The 23,431-nt window shown below is 40.3% G+C and overlaps 1 protein-coding gene across 3 annotated transcripts in view; it reads left to right on the top strand.

Moving 5' to 3' along the window:
* Positions 1-23,431, top strand: part of pus7 (pseudouridine synthase 7) — a 64,087-nt gene extending 40,656 nt beyond the window's left edge. Inside the window, exons 10-16 of one of the 3 annotated variants that reach the window (XM_072241383.1) lie at positions 2,198-2,259; positions 2,355-2,512; positions 2,918-3,044; positions 4,915-5,016; positions 6,722-6,851; positions 14,263-14,354; positions 23,091-23,431. In XM_072241383.1, coding sequence (XP_072097484.1) covers positions 2,198-2,259; positions 2,355-2,512; positions 2,918-3,044; positions 4,915-5,016; positions 6,722-6,851; positions 14,263-14,354; positions 23,091-23,227 — 808 coding nt within the window. In that variant the 3' untranslated portion in view covers positions 23,228-23,431. Of the gene's footprint in view, positions 1-2,197; positions 2,260-2,351; positions 2,513-2,917; positions 3,045-4,914; positions 5,017-6,721; positions 6,852-14,262; positions 14,355-20,724; positions 21,096-23,090 lie in introns of those variants that run through there. The other 2 variants (XM_072241382.1, XM_072241384.1) reach the window with 2 other exon arrangements.

The raw sequence follows: 23,431 nt of genomic DNA, 5'->3' as shown, positions 1-23,431 counted from the left end.
TAAGCACATCTTTCCCTCCCCCCCTCTCTCTGCATTCCGCAGGGATCGCTCCCTATGCAACTCCCTTGTCCATTCGTCCCCCCCATCCCTCCCCACTGATCTCCCTCCTGGCACTTATCCGTGTAAGCGGAACAAGTGCTACACATGCCCTTACACTTCCTCCCTTACCACCATCCAGGGCCCCAAACAGTCCTTCCAGGTGAGGCAACGCTTCACCTGTGAGTCGACTGGGGTGATATACTGCGTCCGGTGCTCCCGATGTGGCCTTTTATATATTGGCGAGACCCGACGCAGACTGGGAGACCGCTTTGCTGAACATCTACGCTCTGTCCGCCAGAGAAAGCAGGATCTCCCAGTGGCCACACATTTTAATTCCACATCCCATTCCCATTCTGACATGTCTATCCACGGCCTCCTCTACTGTAAAGATGAAGCCACACTCAGGTTGGAGGAACAACACCTTATATTCTGTCTGGGTAGCCTCCAACCTGATGGCATGAACATCGACTTCTCTAATTTCCGCTAAGGCCCCACCTCCCCCTCGTACCCCATCTGTTACTTATTTTTATGCGCACATTCTTTCTCTCACTCTCCTTTTTCTCCCGCTGTCCCTCTGAATATACCTCTTGCCCATCCTCTGGGTTCCCCCCCCCTTGTCTTTCTTCCCGGACCTCCTGTCCCATGATCCTCTCGTATCCCCTTTTGCCTATCACTTGTCCAGCTCTTGGCTCTATCCCTCCCCCTCCTGTCTTCTATCATTTTGGATCTCCCCCTCCCCCTCCAACTTTCTAATCCCTTACTCACTCTTCCTTCAGTTAGTCCTGACGAAGGGTCTCGACCTGAAACGTCGACTGCACCTCTTCCTACAGATGCTGCTTGGCCTGCTGCGTTCACCAGCAACTTTGATGTGTGTTTCTATTTTTAATGTTTGTTGACAAAACTTTTAATGCACGATAGCCCAATAGTGCAACTGCTTTAGCACCAGTGATCACATCAGGGTTTGATACCTGCTGCTGTCTGTAAGGAGTTTACACTTTACTTCCTGTGACCACAGGAGTCTCCTCCAGGTGCTCTGATTTCATTTCACATTCCAAACACATGTGGTTAGGGTTAGTAAGTTGTGGGTATGCTTTGTTGGCTCCAGAAGTGTGGTGACAATTATGGCTGCCCTGCACAATCCTCGCCAATAAGACGCAAATGAAGCATTTCACTGTATGTTTCTATGTACATGTGACAAATAAAAGCTAATCTTTAAGATCTTTATCTTTAACTTTTCTCTCTGTCTTTTTGTCTTTCTTGCTCGCCCTGTCATACATTCTTCCTGTATCTAATTTGACAGTTAATTTACTACCAAAGTTTCTTTATTCAAACCTTGCACTATATTTCACAATCCTTCACAGTATGGAAATAGCAGTTAAATGCCAGGTGCCCTACATAAGATCTGTGTCACCCCATTTCCATCGATTTGCAGGGCAAAATATATTCAGTATTAAATGGGCAAGTGAAATTTTTAACTTAAGTTTCCACTTTTTTTTTATTGTTTAGTTTCTGATATTTATGTAGCTTCTCATAAAGCCATATTGAAACACACAATCTCCTGTTTCTTTAATTTCTTAAGAACACAACCACTTTGTGGGAATCAAAAATCCTGACTGAGTCCTACATGAATCTATTTAGTAACAAATTACTGTCTCATTCTCTTGGTACCATACCCCCTTGACAACTAAGTATGAGCGTTGTGCTGATTTTAAAGAAATTAAATATGTTTGTGAAATCCGGTTCCTGACTTAAGCTTTCACCAGTGAGCTTGACTAGCTCGTTGGAATGAAAATCATTCCACTTTTACAAAGTCATTGTATTTTTATGACATTGCAAATAGATCTATTCTTCAATATGTTATTGGCAATTCAGGACCTTGTGTGTGTTAGTCTTTTAAATTAGTTTTCCAACTGTATAGTAGATCTCTGAAAGCGACATCGATCATTATTACTGTTTCACTGCACTTGGTGTCCTGCATTGCTGTGTGCAAAGAGGGACAATCTAGTATATTTGAATTCATTAAAATATCAAATTCCATCAAAGTAAATACGTTCATTCAAAAGTGTACTTTTCTTTTTTTTGATTTCAACTATTTACAGGTAGAAAGTCTGTTGCTACTTTTTATTATATATTTTGATCATTGTAATTTGTTATTTAGAGCAATTCTACAAAACAATTGGACTGAAGTTATTGATCTGATCTTGAAGCCACGGCCAGGAGGTAGGAATAATTTGTTGTTAAGCAGATGCAAATTTTAGTAGTCCACACACCAGTTTGGAAATGTTTAATACTACTTTTTGTCTTGCCTTTAGCAGAGAGAGGATACCTGGTGAAATGCAGGGAAGAATGGGCTCAAACTAAGGACCCTGAAGCTGCATTGAAAAAGCTTCCTGTGAAAAGGTGTGTGGAAGGACAGTTGCTCCGAGGTCTGGCAAAATATGGAATGAAGAACATTGTCTCTGCATTTGGAATGGTAGGTTTCACCTACGTAGTTAGATGGAATATTAACTGACATGGCTAAATGGTTTGCTCATGTGATCCATTTTTTCTGCATGTCTTTTATCAGTTCACAGAAAGTTATTTTGTTGAGTTTTGATGGAATTCAAGTGTATTTATCTTAAGGAAGAGTATGATGTATTATACTATTGTTAAAAGCTTTTCTTTGATTTTAGTAAAGCTTATGATCCTCTTTCTATTATTGATTACATCTATTCATAAATAATTTGGATGTCATTTTTTTAAAAAATCAACATCAGAATTAGGGAAGAAAATTTTTCCTTATTATTTACTAATGTCTTGGATGCCCTTTTTTTTTTAAGACACTGGTTATAAATCATTTTCGAGATCTGCTTGTTTAACCCTTTATTTTTGTTTTTAGATTCCAAGAAATAATCGATTAATGTACATTCACAGTTATCAGAGCTATGTGTGGAATAACATAGTGAGTAAACGGATTGAAGAATATGGACTTAAAGCAATGCCAGGAGATTTGGTACTGAAAGGAGGTAAATGGGATATTCCTTTAGATTTGCACCAATACAACCCACAAGAATCTGACCTGTATCTGCATGATATACACAGCTAGAAACCAAGAGTCATGCTGCTCTGCTCTGTGCGCCATAAGGTTAGTGATTGTTTGTACACATAGAGCACTTCCAATCTTTGTGTACATGAAGGGTTCTGCTAAATATAACAGTAATTATTGTTTTTTCATATTTTTCTCATGGCATAAAGAAAGACCATGCAGAACATTCCCAAAGTGCCATTTCCCCATTTATTTTCTTACAACCTATTTTATCTCACATGTTCATCAATGTCCCCCCAATCCTCCTCTCATTCACCTACACGAGGAGTAATTTTCAGTCACCAATTAATCTACCAATACATATTTGGGAGAAACTAGTGTAGGATGGAATTTATGTGGTTACAGGTAGAATGTGCCAACTCCAGACAGACAGCACCTGAGGTCAGAATCAAAACTGGGTTGTAGGAACTATGAGACAGCAGGACAATGTGATGTGCTGCTATGTTATTAGTGTTAGCAAGGTACTGCTCTTTGCGTAAAGGCAAATTGATATGGGACTGAAGACAAATACAGTCCAGACTTTAAAATTTTGGAAGTAAGTTTTCCTAAAGGAAGTCAATGAAACAATTTACGAACTTTTACTGAGTCAGACTGGTCATGTTAATAAGACTCAGGCTACGTCCACACTGCGCCGGATAATTTTGAAAACGAAGCTTTTTCTCTTCGTTTTGACCCTCTGTCCACATTGAAACGGCGTTTTCATCCCCCTAAAACGGAGTTTTTCGAAAACACTCTTCAGCGTGTGTAAATTTGAAAACGATTGTTACGCGTTGTAGTGTGGACGGGGTAAACGGAGATATTTTAAAACGCTGTTATGACAACAGAACAACAATGCTTTTTCTGCTTCTGCTTGGTACTGCACAAGTACTGCTGGACAGCTGTTATAACACGCAGTCGGTATGAATGACGTGAGAGTTAAATTGTAAAGTGAGCTTTTTTGACTAGATCGCCTAAATTGATTTGATTGAGTCTATCTTTAAAAATATTAATGTCAGAAATACCGCGCAGGTCTGGTGGCAGAAGATTCCACTCCCTTGTTGATCTTGGGTAGAGGACGGCTTCATGCGTGTGTTGTTTACTTGTCTACGTTAATAGCTTGTTTGGAGTTAAACATCTCCACGTTCTCCACTGCTTTGCTGACTTTGTAGTCTTTTGTAACTCACAGAAACAGCTTGACTTCATTGTCTGTCTAAACGAAGAAGTCCGGTCTGCTTTTTCCAGCGGAGGTTTTCTTTGTATTCCTCAAAGACATTGTTGAGAGCTTTCTTTTACTGTTGTTGCTGGTACTCTAGTTTTTGACCAATGGGAATAGCACAACGCTGCCGTGGGAATGTAAATGTTATACTGTTTCCTCTTGACTTGTTTTCTGTAGATGTGTCTGCGCATGCCCAGTAGGAGTAGATTCGCCCAAATATCCATTTTAATGTGGACAGAGATATTTTGAAAAACGCCTAGTGTGGACGCCTGTTGTTTTTACTCGAAACCGGTGTTTTCAAAATTATCCGGTCTAGTGTGGACGTAGCCTTGCACAAGGTTGATACATACCATGTTTTATGTGGAGCGCTACCTTCTGGTGTTGATTTCGTATCTCTTTCTGTCATAGTTTCAAGGGTCTGATTGTTGCCCTGTTCCCCAAGTTGTGCAATAATTTTATTAATTTCCACATTAAAGTCGAATTGTCCTTGTAGCTATAAACAAAATTTAATGGTTATATTTTTAGTATTATCTGGAACCAAGAACCAAGGTGTAATATGTGGGAAATAAAAACTATTTGTTTTATTGATTTTCAGGAACAGCAGTTCCAATTCAGGAATCTGACGTACAGAATTATACCATACATGATGTGGTGTTGCCCTTGCCTGGATTTGATGTTCTGTATCCAAAACACAAAAGTAAGTTGCTTGGAAGACTTAATTCCTTTGTATGTGTTTCCACCTAATGATAAAGTACAACTTTTAGATTCGCCAAAAAGCTGTATTTTGAATAAATTGGACAAATCAATGTAATTGATATGCCCCTTCCACAAAATGAGAGTAAATACTGTACCTTCATTTTCTTAGCTTCTGGTTTTGACTGCAGCATTTAGGGGGAATTGTTCTTCAATTAATAAAGCAAAAAAGATAATCTTCATGTCACTGTATTTTGTTTTGTTATATAATTATTGTTTTTAAATTTTTTTTTCCACTTACAGAGGTGATTCTCTGAAATCCTCCGCCCTAGGGGTTGTGAATGCCAGATCACTGGGGGAATTTAAAGAGGAAATAGATAAAACTTTGAAAGATCAGAGAATTGAGGGCCATGGGGAATTGGCACAGAAGATGAAATGACACAGGAAGCAGATCAGCAGATCTATCCAAAGTTTACATAAGCTTACTGACATTTACAGTGTTACTGCTGCAATCATAGAGCTAGGGACTTTACCAACTATTAGCCCACTTTAGTCTACTCACACTCGGTTACTATTTGTAATTTGCTGCTTTTTGTTACCATTTATATTGCCAATGTTAATACAGAAGAAGTTATTGCCTTTTCTCTGTGTGAGTGTGTGGGAAAGAGGGAGAGTAAAACTAGTGGAAATCTATTATAAATATAACCTGACATGCACATTGTGGTAGTGAAATCTTTGTAGCCTGAGCAAGCATAGAGATTTTGCTGCTGGAACAGCATTTGGCAGTATCAAACATTTTCCTTTTTTATAGATTTCCTTTTGAAACATTCTTGGGATGTGGTTGTGATGTTAGATTCTGGAGTTTATATCCAAGTTTCTTTCAGAAATCTAGAAAGAGGCACAAAACTTGTTGCTTCACAATCATTTTATTAAGAGTTGATAGAACAAAGAGAAATTGAACTGATAGTGACAAAGAGAGAGACCACAAAGGTGGCACCTAGCCTTGAACAGCTATCTTTATACCACAGAAATGAGAAACATTCCATTCAAATCTATAGATAAGAATTAACGAATCAAAAAATACTTATTCAATGCTGTAGTACAAAAAAGCTTCCAGTGCTTTCCAGAATTATACTTTATATAGCCACTAGAGGCAAGCAAATATTCAAAAAAGGTGAATAACAAATTCAAAGAAGCATGTTTACTCAAAAAAAAAACATATATACAGTCCACGGCCCTGATCGACAGTGTCCAACAATCGATGGTACAGGCTCTTGGTTGGCAGTGTACAGACATATACAATCCAGCCTGTCATTCCACCGTTCGAACACAGGAGGGCAGCACCAACAGGCGAGATCAGCCACTACTTAAAACACAAGCAGATAATTAATTGTTAAACTGCAAAGAAAATAACAATTAAACAGTCTAATCGAAGAATTAAACAGTTGAATGCAACAATACTGATGTGGTCGTGCATACTGCCCATTGTTGGTTAGAGAGTGTGTTGGTGAGAGTATAAGTTTTGAAACTCTGCAGTCATTGCAGAAATCATATTTGCAAAATGCTACTTAAGTAGGAATATTGCGTGGTAACAATTCAGGTTTAAGAAGCTGGATGAGATGTGACTTGGAGAATGTTAGAGTTGATTGTATTGCTATTCTTGTGCGTTTCTAGAAGTTACATATGTGTCTGTATATTTATATTTGAAGTTGGGAAAGCCTATGAAGAAATGATGGCTGCTGACAGCTTGGATATAAATAATATGAGACACAAAATTAGAGATTATTCATTATCAGGAGCATACAGGAAAATCATTATTCGTCCTCAGAATGTTACCTGGTGAGTATAAAAATTGAATACATTTTAATAAAAAATTACAGCAATGCCAAATGTCGAATAACTGTTATTGCAATCATTTATAATGTTTGAAATGCACAATGTTGTTATTCCTTCCTATGCTAAACAAAGTTTAGTCATGTGCATTTAGACTTAATAGGTTTCCTTATCAGCGGATTCCCTGTGCCTTTGCTCATAGTAAATCAACAGAGTGAGCTGGAAAAGAACTATAGGAATTAATCATGACAGTTATAGGAATTACCTACCATATACAGTACTCCAAATGTATTGCAGCAGATACTCTGGTTATGTCCCTCTGACGTTTTTAAATTGAAAATGCCAAAAGTATAAATACACTGCCATTAACTTTGCATGTCACCTTTATGATTTCCTTTACATCACAGAACATCATAGTGCCAACTGCCACATGCCCATCATTTTGAAATGAAAGCTGTTTCCATGTCCAAGCCTCTTAGAATTTCTCATTGTCTTAAACATTTAGGCGGTTTTGTAATGCATGTAATACTTAGGGTGTATCCATTTCTGTTTGCTCCCATGATTCATGTAACTAAGCACCTTAAGGAAGGTTAAATTTCAGTCTCTCTCCACAGGAGAACTGTTTTCAAACAACTATATTTTTATTTGTCAAATTGTATACACTGGTTTTTCACAATATATAAATCTTTTTAGAATCTTTCTGGGTTCACTTTTGTTCATTAGTGATAACTAATAATTTTTTAGCCAGAGGGTCATGGATTTATGGAATTCGTTGCCACATACAGCTATGGAGGCCCGATCATGGAGGGTGTTTAAGGAGGAGATTGATAGGTATCTAATTAGTCAGGGTATCAAGGGATATGGGGAAAAAGCTGGAAATTGGAACTAGAGGGGAAAATAGTTTAGCTCATGGTGGAGTGGTGGAGCAGACTCGATGGGCCGAATGGCCTACTTCTACTCCTTTGTCTTGTGATCTTGTGATTTCTGTTTACTGTGAACTGAAAGAATTGTTTCTATTTACACGGCAGCTTTAGTGTAGCAAAATATCCCAGGACTTTCACATTTGTTAGCAAATTGAATACTGAGCTGCAGAATGGGTATGTGCGTTAAGAGTACGAGGAACAGAGTTCTGGGTAATCTGAAATGTACAGTTGCACTGGGATTGGGTGAAATAAACCTATAAGTAGATTATAGTCATCAAATCTGAAGATAATTAAAAACTGGAAGCATTAACGTGAGATGGGGGACGGGCCGAGTTGGGTCGTGCTGAATTAGAAACAGACAGTCTTGGTGATGATATAACTACTTGGTTTGAAGTTCATTCTGAATTGGATCTCAATTCAAGGCTGGAAACAATCTGGAGCCAAGGGGATGGACAGTTCAGCAATGAGAGATGAGACAAAAACTGACATCTTCATGTCAAAAAATGGCGATGCACATGGACAGAGCAGCTACTCCAGCTCCAATCAACAGTGAAATTTCTTGTCCTGTCCATCTTTTCTATGACCAAAAAACATTTCTGATCATAACTAACATCTCCAATGCTACCTCGCAAGTGAGCACAGTAACGGACTAACTCGGAGAGCAGCCCCTTGCACTGTTATCTAATTCGGCTACTTGGGGAAGTGGCCGTTGGTAGCAGTGTGTGAGAGTGCAAAAGCACAGTAAACGTGCTGGCATTCAAGCAAGACTTCGAAGTGGATCCCTGCAGGCCTGCACTCCCTAACACTTGATCACAAGAGAATAAGATGGATTACCTGTGTCTGCATCTGAACCAGCGGGAGATGAACTGCTGCACACTTGTCCTGACTGAAACGTGGCTCCAGGACACCACTCCAGCTAGAAGGCTTAACAGAAATGCTGCAACCCCTGGCAAGACACGCAGAGGAGGTCTGTGTGTCGATGTCGGTAAGAACTGGTGCGTGAACGCCTTGGTAGTTACAGCCTGCTGCTCACTGCAGATGGAGTTGTTTATGGTAAAGTGGAGGCCCTTCTACTTACCAAGGAAGTTCATTACTATTGTGATTATTGCTGCACTCCCCCCCCCCCCCCCCCCAAATGCTAGTGCTGGGGAAGCGTTGCAGGAGCCTTATAGCACTATCTGTGACCCTGAAGCCACTCACCCCGATGCTGTCTTCGTTGTTGCTTGTGACTCCAATCATGTCAACTTAAAAACAATCCTGCCAAAGTTCCGTCAGCGTGTCAACTTCAAAACAAGAGGAAAGAACATTCGTGGACCCTACAAGGCTGTCTCCCGCCTTCACCTCGGATACTCAGACCACATATCCATTTTGCTTATCTCTACATACAGACCACTGGTTAAACAGGAAGGCACAGGTCAACCTCTCTCCATTGCACATCAATGGCTTAGTCGTGGAGAGAGTGAAGAGCACAAAGTTCCTTTCTGTGGAAATTGAGGCATGAGAGGGCCCCCATCCCCATTCTAACAACTTTCTACAGGAGTACGATTGAGTGTCCTGTCTTGCTGCATCATTCTGTGGTACAGAAACTGCAAGGCATCAGACCACAAGACTACTGAGGATAGTAAAAACCTCCAAGAGGATCAGCAAATCCTCCCTCTCCCCTATTTGTGATATTTTTCGGGAGCACTGTGGACAAGGCCTAAAGCATTGTTAAGGATCCCTACTGTCCATCCCACAATCTCTTTGACCCACTACTGTCAGCAAGGAAGTACGGAAACATCAAGACCAGGACTGCCAGACTGGGTTCCAGCTTCTTTCCTCAGGCTGTGAGACTAATGAATACCCTGCCACCACCAAGGTCTTGTCATTAGGACACTGAGCTGTTTACAGTTTACCTGTGCTGCACATTATAAGATTTTGAATTAGCTTTTATTTACTTATGGTGATATTTTGGTGTATGTGATGTATGTTTTCAAATCAAATCAAGATTACTTATCATTCAAGCCATACATAAATCACTGAATAAGACAGTGTTCCTCTGGGGCCAAGCTGCAAAACATTCAAAAATAGCAAGCAAATATTCAAAAAAAAAGTGAGTAACAAATTAAAATAGGCATATTCACTCAAAAAGAAAAACATACATATATAGTCTAAGGCCCTGAGCGACAACGTCTACAATCGATGGTACAGGGTCCTGGCAGTGTTCAGACGCATACAATCCAGCCTGACATTCCACTGCTCGAACACAGGAGGGCAGCACCAACAGGTGAGACCAGGCCCCAGCCAAGCTCAACCACGCTGTAGTGCTTCCGCATCCCTCACCTGGCCTGCAGTAGCAGGCAAGTCCAAGGCTTTTGGCCTAGTTAGAAACATAGAAAACCTACAGCACAATACAGACCCTTCGGCCCACAATGTTGTGTGGAACATGTACTTTAGAAATTACCTAGGGTTATCCGTAGCCCTCTATTTTCCTCAGCTCCATGTACCTATCCAGGAGTTTCTTAAAAGACCCTATTGTATCTGCCTCCGTCACTATTGCCGGCAGCCCATTCCACGCACTCACCACTCTCTCCATAAAAAAACTTACCCCTAACATCTCCTCTGTACCTACTTCCAAGCACCTTAAAACAGTGTCCTCTCATGTTAGCCATTTCAGCCCTGGGAAAAAGCTTCTGACTATCCACATGATCAATGCTTCTCATCATCTTATATACACCTCTATCAGGTCACCTCTCATCCTCCGCCGCTCCAAGGAGAAAAGGCCGAGTTCACTCAACCTATTCTCATAAGGCATGCTCTCAGGCAACATCCTTGTAAATCTCCTCTGCACCCTTTCTGTAGTTTCCACATCCTTCCTGTAGTGAGGTGACCAGAACTGAGCACAGTACTCCGGGTCTGACCTATATAGCTGTAACATTCCCTCTCAGCTCTTTAACTCAATCCCATGGTTGATGAAGGCCAATGCACCATATGCTTTCTTAACCACAGAATCAATCTGTGCTGCAGCTTTGAGTGTCCCATGGACTTGGACCCCAAGATCCCTCTGATCCTCCACACTGCCAAGAGTCTTGCCATTAATACTATATTCTGCCATCATATTTGACCTACCAAAATGAACCACCTCACACTTATCTGGGTGAACTCTATCTGCCACTCCTCAGCCCAGTTTTGCATCCTATCAATGTCCCGCTGTAACCTCTGACAGCCCTCCACACTATCCACAACACCCCCAACCTTAGTATTATCAGCAAATTTATTAACCCATCCCTCCACTTCCTCATCCAGGTCATTTATAAAAATCACAAAGAGTAAGGGTCCCAGAGCAGATCCCTGAGGCACTCCACTGGTGACCGATCTCCATGCAGGATATGACCTGTCTATGACCACTCTTTGCCTTCTGTAAACGAGCCAATTCTGGATCCACAAAGCAAGGTCCCCTTAATGTCTATATGCTCAAGCTTTTCAATCTGCTTGTAGTTCTTGCTCCAGCCGAGGCTACACAGTTCCCATGTCAACTCTCCCTCCACCAGACAAAGGTAACAGGCCTGCAGCAGCTTACATTGTCACTGTCCAACAGAGTCTTGTGATCGCAAGTGAAATGCCCGAGACAATCTCCCACAGTTATACTGCACCAACTCAAATGCTTCCAAGTAGCGGCCAGCAACATGGTCTGCAGCCAGGTCAGCTCCTCCGGTATGCCAACCATCTCCTTTCCCAATATCCCGACGGGCTCCTTCTCCACCATCCCAGCCTTGGCTGGCTCCGCCGCTGAGCAGCTCACTGATGGAGTAGCCCTGCAGTACCTGATGTTCTTGGAGTAGAACTGTCTTTGGATCGTAAAAACAAAACATAGTTTACAAAGATAAGAAGCATCCATGATTGGTCTCTGAGAGACCTCTGCATTAACATGCGCCTCCATCTTACCCAGAAATCCAGTGGTCCAGAGGAATGTTGTTTCATTTGGTTATATATAGTACAGCCGGAGGACAATAAACTTGAACATTAATATTCTCAGCATATGGTCTGAGGAAATATTTGTTCATCTGGTAAATTGGATAAGTATTAATAGAGAGACACTGGGGTAATCATGGTAAGTTAGAGCTAGGTGTTGAAGTCTATATTGAGAATCTGGTTCTATGTTTTTGAAATAACTAATTACTAATTATGGATTCTTGAGGCTTACTAGAAATGACTGTGGATGGGGGATGAAAAGCTGGGCAGCATATTGAACAGCTAATAGAGGTGCTGCCTCACAGCTTCAGTGACTTGATTCAGTCTGTACCTCCGGTGCTGTCTGTGGAATTTGCCCATTTCTCCCTGCACTTGCGTTTCCTCCAGGTGCCCTATGGTTCTTCACTTGTCTCAAAGATCTGCAGATTGCTAGATTAATTGGCTGTCAATCGCTCCTAGTTTATAGGTGAACGGTAGCATCTGGGGGGTGTTGTAGTGCCTGCAGAGAGACAAAAGAGCTTATAGGTATAAATAGAAGCGTGATTTTTCAGTGCAGATTTAGTTTCCAAAGGCTCTGTCACTCTTTATAACACTAAAAGTGATTGAAAGCCATCTGCCACTGTAAATGGATGAAATACAGCAAATCTAGTAATGTTCAAAAGGTGATAACGGTGAAGTAATATGGGAGAATGGTGTATTCAGTTTGTAGCAGCTAGATAAAGAGGAATAGCCACCCAGCTCCTCAATGGGCAACATTGCTGCTTCTTGTTCTCTGTGCCACTGTTCTGAATGTTGCGCACACAACTGCTTTGGTTGTCCAATCTATAATAGCAGGTGACGGTTATCCTTGTATCAGTTTAGAATGAAAGGAAGCTGTAAATTTGGCAATTTAGTACTAAAAGGTGTACTTCATCAATAGAAGTTGCAGTTCTGTCCCTCTTGGCCTAAAGAATCCATATTAGTGCAAGGTGCAAGTTAATTAGTTGCAGGCTGCCTAGGATTTGACAAATGGAGCTGAGCCAGTTTGCCTTTGGAGGTTGATGATGCACTTTAGAACTTTAGTTAAACTGGCCCCAGGTTTTATCTTAGGACATAGGACATACAATGGTATGGCACAGGAAAAGATTGAGCTGTACTAATTAAATTAGTAAGCAAATGCCCAAATAAATTAATTCCTTTTGCCTACTCAATTAACCTGAGACTTTTGGTTAAGATCATGCTTGCTTCCAAACGCATGCGATAGTTAACTGGAAGTTCAAATGGAAAGAAATTTGACTAAAACATCACTAAAGGCACCTTTTCTGGAATAAATTGTGTTAAATTATCACTGCATACAGTGAGGAGAGATCAGGGCAAAGGAGTTCTGATGCCTGTACAACTGGCTTGGTTGTGAGGTTGGATTGCTCTGGGCGTGAAGAGATTGAAAGTCGATTCGGGCTGGGAGGTGAAATCTGTGTCCAGAGCAATTCGCTGGGTGGTGTGTCCTCAGTCCTGAGCCCTTCGTAGTGGCCGGGTCCGAGTGCGAGGCATAACCCGCTGCTTTGACACTTTAAATGCCAGCCCAAATTGAAGGCGCGAGCCGACTTCGCTTGCTCTGCACGATGTTCACTCTTTTCTCTGGGTCACCAGAGCCTTTTGCTGTAGCAGTGCCCAGGTTCAGTGTGAGGTATGATGCGTTGTTTGGCCAATTTAAACACTGACCCAGATAGACTGAAAAGACAGCGTGTTGGGATCCAAGGTGAGAGCCAATTTCACTTGCTCTCTGCAATGGCCACTCCTCTCTCCATGGCACTGTGGCTATGAAGACTGCCCCGGCTGCTGTCCTCCATGCCCTCTAATATGATAAGCAAGGCTTTGGGCCTACTCCGGGCCCGGATCTGAGGACTGAATTTGGTTCGGAATGTTGTTGCTCGCTTCAGTTGTTTGCGTGATATGTGTTTGCATTCCCTCTCTCTTGTGCATTGGGTCTTTTTATTTATATTTTTTAAAAATTGTGGCTGCCTGTAAGCAAACAAATCTCAAGGTGTATAATTTATACATTCTTTGATAATAAATGTACTTTGACTCTGACAATGTCCATATCCTTCCACTTTCTCCACATTCATGTGCCTATCCAAGAATCTCTTGAAATCCCTATCATATATGCCACCGCCACAACCCCAGGCAGCACATCTCGGGCAACCAGCACTCCATTTCATCTTAAATGCATAAATTAGATATTTTAACCCTGGGGAAATATGATACTGGCAATCTACTCTGCCTATACCTCTCCTAATCTTATAAACCGCTTTTGGATCTCCCCTCACCCTCTGCCATCCGGAGAAAATAACCACATCTGTTGAACCTCAAAACTCCCAAGATTTTGTTTGTTGTCTCTCTGAAGAGATAAGAAAGAGACAAAAATGGAGTGCAAAGCTGTACCACTGTATATGTAGTGGGCTTTGCTCTTTTTATTAATATTTATAGAATACCTCAAGCTGCAAAATTATTTTCCTATTTTCTGGTTACTGAAACATATTGTTTTGGGAATTTTTACTTCATAGGGAGATTCTAGTCTATGATGATAAGAAAATTCCTTTGGTTCAGACTGATGTGGAAAAGCTGGAAGGAGTACCTTTGCCAGAATCTTCCAAAGGTATGTCGAACATTGACCTGGAAATGGATCTTGATATAAGAATTTAAATAATGTTCAATGTATTCTCTTCCTTTCTTTCTTTTTAAATCTTTTTATTGAATTAGCACACAAAAGGTAAACCATATAGGCACTGATACACAGTTGCAATATAACTTTACAAGAGATATTAATACACAAAAAAAAGTTAGTACAAACAGTGCAGTTTAGATATAAAATAACCAGGTAATATAATAGTATACTAATTTTCAAACATGTCAATAAGGGAAAAAAAAACCCACCGTGCAACTAAACTAAAAAGCAAAGCAAAGCAATGGGCTAACTAGGTACCAAGTAGAGTTAAACAACTTAAAACAATCACGTCCTCAAACCCGACCTCCATTAAAAACAGTTAAAAAGCAAGAAGGGAATGTAGATATGGCCAGAGAAAGAAAAAAAGTTACATTAAATGAAAATGTTGAATAAAAGATCTCCAAGTCTGTTCAAATTTAACTGAAGAATCATAAAGATTACTTCTAATTTTCTCCAGATTTAAACATAGTATCGTCTGGGAAAACCAAAAGAATGTAGGTGGAGCATTAATCTCCTTCCAATGTTGTAAAATACATCTTTTCACCATTAAAGTAAGAAATGCAATCAATCTACGGGCTGAAGGGGAAAGATTACTGGAAATTTTAGGTAATCCAAAGATAGCAGTAATAGGATGGGGAGAAATATCTATATTCAATACCTTTGAGATAATATTAAAAATATCTTTCCAAAAAGTTTCCAAAGTAGGACAGGCCCAAAACATATGAGTTAAGGAAGCTATATCCCCATGACATCTGTCACACAAAGGGTTAATATGAGAATAAAAATGAGCTAATTTATCTTTAGACATATGTGCTCTATGGACAACTTTAAATTGAATTAAGGAGTGTTTAGAACAGATAGAGGAAGTATTAACTAGTTGTAAAATATGCGCCTAGTCATCCACCGGAATAATAAGACCCAATTCCTTTTCCCAATCTGACCTAATCTTATCAAATGGAGCTTTCCTAAGTTTCATAATAGTATTATAAATAATAGCCGTTACACCTTTCTGACATGGATTAAAGTTAATTATAGTGTCTTAAAATATATGTAGGAGGTAGCGTCGGAAAGGAAGGGAGTATAGAACTTCGGAAATTTCTAACTTGGAGATGTCTAAAAAAATGTATTCTTGGTAAATTATATTTGTTAGATAATTGCTCAAAAGACATAAGGGAACCATCTAAAAATAAATCCAAAAACCGTGAAATACCATTAGTCTTCCAAATTTGAAAGGCACGGTCAGTGGAAGAGGGAGGGGAGAATATGTTACCTAAAATAGGAATCGCAAGCCCAAATTGATTAAGATCGAAAAATTTTCGGAATTGAAAACAAATATGTAAGGTATATTTGACTATCGGGTTACAAACCAGTTTACAGCGTTTCAAATCAAAAGGAAGAGAAGAACCTAAAATGGAGCCAAGTGCATAACCTTGAGCAGATTGTAATTCCAATACAATATTTAGGAATGGATAGTGTATCTTGATCAAGTAACCAAAATTTCATATGTCGAATATTAATTGCCCTATAATAGAATATAAAGTTAGGCAATGCGAAACCTCCATCTCTCTTAGCTTTCTGTAGATGTATTTTACCCAATCTCGGGTTTTTATTTTGCCAAATAAATGAAGAAATTTTAGAGTCAACTTTATCAAAAAAGGATTTGGGAACAAAAATCGGTAGTGCCTGAAATACATATAAAAATTTTGGAAGAATAAACATCTTAACAGCATTAATACGACCAATCAAAGTTAAATAAAATAGAGACCATTTAAATGAGAGTAGAATAATGTGATCGATTAAGGATAGGAAATTAGTCTTAAATAAATCTTTATGTTTACAGGTAATTTTAATCCCAGGATATGAAAAATGATTATTAACCAATTTAAACGGAAGATTCTGATATAAGGGAACTTGCTTATTAATCGGAAAAAGTTCACTCTTACCGAGATTTAACTTATAACCTGAAAAAAGACTAAATTGTGCTAATAAATCTAAAGCAGCAGGGATAGATTTTTGAGGATTAGAAATATATAAAAGTAAGTCATCAGCGTAGAGTGATACTTTATGGGACTTTAAACCCCGAGTTATCCCAATAATATTTGGAGATTCTCCATAGAACCATAGAAACTACAGCACAGAAACAGGCCTTTTGGCCCTTCTTGGCTGTGCCGAACCATTTTCTGCCTAGTACCACTGACCTGCACACGGACCATATCCCTCCATACACCTCCCATCCATGTATCTGTCCAATTTATTCTTAAATGTTAAAAAAGAACCCGCATTTACCACCTTGTCTGGCAGCTCATTCCATACTCCCACCACTTTCTGTGTGAAGAAGCCCCCCCTAATGTTCCCTTTAAACTTTTCCCCCCTCACCCATAACCCATGTCCTCTGGTTTTTTTCTCCCCTTGCCTCAGTGGAAAAAGCCTGCTTGCATTCACTCTATCTATACCCATCATAATTTTATATGCCTCTATCAAATCTCCCCCCATTCTTCTATGCTCCAGGGAATAAAGTCCTAACCTATTCAACCTTTCTCTGTAACTGAGTTTCTCAAGTCCCGGCAACATCCTTGTAAACCTTCTCTGCACTCTTTCAACCTTATTTATATCCTTCCTGTAATTTGGTGACCAAAACTGAACACAATACTCCAGATTCAGCCTCACCAATGCCTTATACAACCTCATCATAACATTCCAGCTCTTATACTCAATACTTAGATTAATAAAGGCCAATGTACCAAAAGCTCTCTTTACGACCCTATCTACCTGTGACGACATTTTTAGGGAATTTTGTATCTGTATTCCCAGATCCCTCTGTTTCACTGCACTCCTCAGTGCCTGTATGTTCTACGTTGGTTTGTCCTTCCAACGTGCAATACCTCACGCTTGTCAGTATTAAACTCCATCTGCCATTTTTCAGCCCATTTTTCCAGATGGTCCAAGTCCCTCTGCAGGCTCTGAAAACCTTTCTCACTGTCTACTACACCTCCATTCTTTGTATCATCAGCAATCTTGCTGATCCAATTTACCACATTATCATCCAGATCATTGAGATAGATGACAAATAACAATGGACCCAGCACTGATCCCTGTGGCACACCACTAGTCACAGGCCTCCACTCAGAGAAGCAATTTTCTACAACCACTCTCTGGCTTCTTCCATCGAGCCAATGTCTAATCCAATTTACCACCTCTCCATGTATACCTAGCGACTGAATTTTCCTAACTAACCTCCCATGCGGGACCTTGTCAAAGGCCTTACTGAAGTCCATGTAGACAATATTCACTGCCTTCCCTTCATCCACTTTCCTGGTAACCTCCTCGAAAAACTCCAACAGATTGGTCAAACATGACCTACCACGCACAAAGCCATGTTGACTCTCCCTAATAAGCCCCTGTCTATCCAAATGCTTGTAGATTCTATCTCGTAGTACTCCCTCCAATAACTTACCTACTACTGACGTTAAACTCACCATCCTATAATTTCCTGGATTACTTTTTGATCCTTTATTAAACAACGGAACAACATGAGCCACTCTCCAATCCTCCGGCACTTCACCTGTAGACAGCGACATTTTAAATATTTCTGCCAGGGCCCCCGCAATTTCAACACTAGTCTCCTTCAAGGTCCGAGGGAACACTCTGTCAGGTCCCGGGGATTTATGCACTTTAATTTTCCTCAAGACAGCAAGCACCTCCTCCTTTTCAATCTGTACAGTTTCCATGGTCTCACTACTTGATTCCCTCAATTCCATAGATTTCATGCCAGCTTCCTTAGTAAATACAGACGCAAAAAACCTATTTAAGATCTCCCCCATTTCCTTTGGTTCAGCACAAAGCCGACCACTCAGATCTTCAAGAGGACCAATTTTATCCCTTACAATCCTTTTGCTCTTAATATACTTGTAAAAGCTCTTTGGATTATCCTTCACTTTGACTGCCAAGGCAACCTCATGTCTTCTTTTAGCCCTCCTGATTTCTTTCTTAAGTATTTTCTTGCACTTCTTATACTCCTCAAGCACCTGATTTACCCCCTATTTCCTATACATTTCATACAACTCCCTCTTCTTCTTTATCAGAGTTGCAATATCCCTTGAGAACCAAGGTTCCTTATTCCTATTCAATTTGCCTTTAATCCTGACAGGAACATACAAACTCTGCACTCTCAAAATTTCCCCTTTGAAGGCTTCCCACCTACCAATCACACCTTTGCCAGAGAACAACCTGTCCCAATCCACGCTTTTTAGATCCTTTCTCATTTCTTCAAATTTGGCCTTCTTCCAGTTCAGAACCTCAACCTTAGGACCAGATCTATCCTTGTCCATGATCAAATTGAAACTAATGGTGTTATGATCACTGGAACCAAAAATGCTCCCCTACACAGACTTCTGTCACTTGCCCTAATTCGTTACCTAACAGGAGATCCAATATTGCATCCCCTCTAGTTGGTCCCTCTATATATTGATTTAGAAAACTTTCCTGAACACATTTTACAAAGTCTAAACCATCTAGACCCCTAACAGGATGGGAGTCCCAATCAATGTGTGGAAAATTAAAATCCCCTACCACCACAACTTTATGTTTCTTGCCGTTGCCTGCTATCTCTCTGCAGATTTGCTCTTCCAAGTCTCGTTGACTATTGGGTGGTCTGTAATACAATCCCACTAATGTGGCCATACCTTTCCTGTTTCTCAGCTTCACCCATAAGGACTCAGTAGACAAGCCCTCTAATCTGTCCTGCCTGAGCACTGCTGTAATATTTTCCCTAACAAGCAATGCTACTCCCCCACCTTTCATTCCTCTGCCTCGATCACATCTGAAACATTGGAACCCTGGAATATAAAGCTGCCAGTCCTGCCCCTCCTGTAGCCAAGTTTCACTAATTGCTACAACATCATAATTCCACGTGTCAATCCACGCCCTCAACTCATCCGCCTTCCCCGCAATACTCCTAGCATTGAAATATATACACCTCAGAAGATTTTTACCACCACTCACAACCTTTCTATCAGCGGATTTGCTTAAACTTTCAACATCATTTATTTTCACCCCAGCCACACTGTCAGCTCTGGCACTCTGGTTCCCATCCCCCTACAAATCTAGTTTAAAGCCTCCCCAATAGCACTAACAAACCTCCCTGAAAAGATATTGGTCCCCCTGTGGTTCAAGTATAACCCGTCTCTCTTGTACAGGTCCCACCTGCCCCAGAAGAGGTCCCAATGATCCTGAAATCTGAAACCCTGCCCCCTACACCAGTTCCTCAGCCACTTGTTCCTCCTCCAGAGCATCCTATTCCTACCCTCACTGGCACCTAGCACAGGTAGCAATCCTGAGATTACCACCCTTGAGGTCCTGCTTTTCAACTTCCTACCAAGCTCTCTATACTCGCTGTCCAGGACCTCTTCACTCTTCCTTGCTATGTCATTGGTACCGATGTGCACCACGACATCCGGCTGGTCACCCTCCCACTTCAGAATGTCATGGAATCGATCAGAAACATCCTTGACCCTGGCACCTGGCAGGCAACAGACCATCCTGGATTCTCTGTCACGACCACAGAACCTTCTATCTGCACCTCTAACTATCGAGTCCCCTATCACTACCGCTCTCCTCTTTCTCCCCCCTCCCTTCTGCACTGCAGAGCCAGACTCCGTGCCAGAGATCCGGCTACTGCAGCTAGTCCCAGGTAAGTCATCCCCCTCCAACAGTATCCAATGCGGTATACTTGTTGTTGAGGTGAATGGCCACAGGGGAACCCTGCTCTGCCTGCCTTTTCCTCTTCCCTCGCCTGACAGTGACCCAATTTCCTGTGCTCTGCTCCTTTGGTGTAACTACCTCCCTGTAGCTACTATCTATAATCTCCTCATTCTCCCGAATGATCCGCAGGTCATCCGGCTCCTGCTCCAGTTCCCTAACGTGGGTTGTCAGGAGCTGCAGCTGGATGCACTTCTTGCAGCTGTCGTTGTCAGGGACACTGGAGGGGTCCCTGACTTCCCACATCCTGCAAGAGGAGCATTCCAACATCCTGCCTGGCATTCTCACTGCACTAAACAATCTGAACAAAAAAAAACTTACCGGAACCTACCCTGGCCTCTGCCTGTTCTCGCCGAAGCCTGTTTGAGCCAAAGCCGTCCCACTCTGACTCAGTCCACTCCGACGATGGCCGCTGTATATGGTGGTCTGCTTTTTAAACTTTGGCGCGCTACGTCACGCGCCTGCGCAGTGCAGACCCTTCTCCCCGAGCAGTGTTTAAAAAAAAAAACGACTTTTTCTCCCCGATTTCTTCACTCCTTCTCAGCTGCTTGCTTCGAATGGCAATTGCAAGAGGTTCTAATGCAATATCAAATAATAAAGGACTAAGAGGACAACCTTGTCTGGTACCTCGAAAAAGAGGGAAAAAAAGGTAAGCTTAAAGAGTTAGTACGGACTGAGGCCATAGGAGAATGATATAACAATTTGATCCAGGATATAAATTTTGGGCTGAAATTGAACATTTCAAGCACCTTAAATAAGTAAGGCCATTCGACTCTGTCGAAGGCTTTTTCAGCGTCTAAGGAAATGACACACTCAGGATCATTTTGTGAGGGGGTATAAACAATGTTTAACAGTGTACGAATGTTATAAAAAGACTAACAACCTTTAATAAAACCCGTTTGGTCTTCCGAAATAATATAAGGAAGTGCTTTTTCTAATCTGTTTGCTAATAATTTAGAAAAGATTTTAGAATCAACATTTAATAAGGATATTGGTCTATAAGATGCACATTGAGCAGGATCTTTGTCCTTCTTTAATATTAAAGAGATCGATGCTCTATAGAAGGATTCAGGAAGTTTACCAAGTTTTAATGAGGCCTCCAGAACCCTGAATAACCAAGGGATTAATGAAGATGCAAAACATTTATAAAATTCCATGGTAAACCCATCAGGACCAGGAGCTTTCCCTGGACTCATAGAGAAAATAACATTCTTAATCTCATCAGTAGTAAAGGAAGTGTCATGCATCGAAGATATATCATGTGAAATCTTAGGGAAATCTAGGTTATCTAAAAAGTCATACATATATTTAGAGTCTCGTGGAAACTCTGATTGATATAAGGAGGAATAAAAATCAAAAAAAGATTGATTAATCTCAGCTTGATCACATATCAGTTGATCACTTTGATTATAAATCTGATTAATTTGAAATTTGGAATAGTTAGTCTTCAACTGGTTAGCCAACAGTTTATCAACTTTGTCACTATGTATATAAAATTCACTTCTTGTTTTCATTAATTGATTTGCAATCAAGGACGAAAGTAATAAACTATGTCACATTTGAAGTTCAGTTCTTTGTTTATACAACTTCTTAGAGGGAGCTGTAGCATATATCTTATCAATTTCCCTAATCTTGTCTACAATAACCAGCTCCTCATCCTTCAACCTCTTCCTCAGAGTAGCAGAATACGAGATAATCTGACCTAATGTATTCTCTTAACACAGAAAGGCAAGAAGCTTCTTTTTCTCATTGCATCTAATTCCTCAGTGCTGATGTTCTTGCATTTTTCTCAGCTATAGTGCTATTGCTCTGTGTTTAGTCTATGTAATCCCTGACAGAAAATTGTTTGGATCTAGAACATTAAACTGGGTTTATTCCTATACTCATTCAGTATCTACACCCTTAGGTGATATTTGATTCCAGTCAGAGTGGATTCTCTGATCTGTTTTCTTATTCCAACCTGCAGACACAAAGGCCAGTTTTGTATTCCAATGGCTAGGATTTGTTTTGTCTTTGCTGTACAGCTATAAACAGATTTACCCAGATGGTCTAAGACAGAAATCATTTAATTGAAGTATGTTCACATCCTCTATCTATAGTCCCATCAAATTTAGAAAGAAACATTAGTAACAATTCATGATAGAAGAGCAGATTGACTGTCTGAATTTAGTGCAAGGAATAAATCCTAACCTGTCAACTAACACCCCTCTTCCAACCAAACAGAAATAAACTTTCTAAATATGAAAGGTAAAAGTCAAAAACGTGATGGTGCACCGACTACTTAACTGGATGAATGAGGCTTCGACAACATTCAATTAACTTTATATGCCATGCTAAATATGCATTTCTTCCACCAGTGGCACACATTGGTTTGTTTACCATCAACAAACTGCACTGCAGATGGTCATACTTTATTGATCCCCGGGGAAATTGGTTTTCGTTACAGTTGCACCATAAATAATTAAATAGTAATAAAACCATAAATAGTTAAATAGTAATATGTAAATTATGCCAGGAAATAAATAGTTTCTCACTTCTTCACAGTATTTTCAAAAACATGGATCCAGGAAATGAGAAATATATGGGCAAATATGTAAGGGACTAGATCCAAGTTGTTCTCCAGATGCCAAATTTTCTGACTTGAAATTGAATTGCTGTACTTTCATTGTTGCTGGGTTTGAAGTCTTGCAACTTCTTATATGGTCAGTGATAACCTGAGAGACTGCAGTAGTTCAAGGAGACAATTTACCATGATCTTCTTGAGGGCAATGAGGGGTGGGAGGTAAATTTTTACCTCCTAGGAAAGAATCAAAGGGTAACAATCAATGTTTCAGTGGTTTCAGATCATAAGTGACCTAGACTTCTGTGTTTTTTTTAAATACATTTAATCATAATTATTTCTTACTGCAGATGGTAAATTCAAAGCATTGAAAATGGATTTCTCACTTCCTCCCTCTACTTATGCGACTATGGCAATTCGAGAGGTACTCAAAATGGATACAAGCATCAAAAACCAAACTCAGCTCAACACAGTTTGGTTACGATAACCTGAAAAATATATCTATCTGGTTTTCTTAACAGCCATTGAAATGTTTCAGGAGATTCTACTTTTATTTAGCTTGTTATGTGACTGAAAATCTTTTAGATTTGTTTTATCAACATTCAAGGGTTGATTTTATTTTTCACATTTGTAAAACGTAATGGCTTTTAAGTGCAAAATGACATCGATCAATAAATATTTAGAATTATAA

This window comes from Mobula birostris, chromosome 23 (genome assembly GCF_030028105.1).
Source record: "Mobula birostris isolate sMobBir1 chromosome 23, sMobBir1.hap1, whole genome shotgun sequence".
NCBI classification, from domain to species: Eukaryota; Metazoa; Chordata; class Chondrichthyes; order Myliobatiformes; family Myliobatidae; genus Mobula; species Mobula birostris.
Note: the sequence above shows the minus strand (reverse complement) of the source record. Positions and strands in the feature narration are given on the sequence as shown.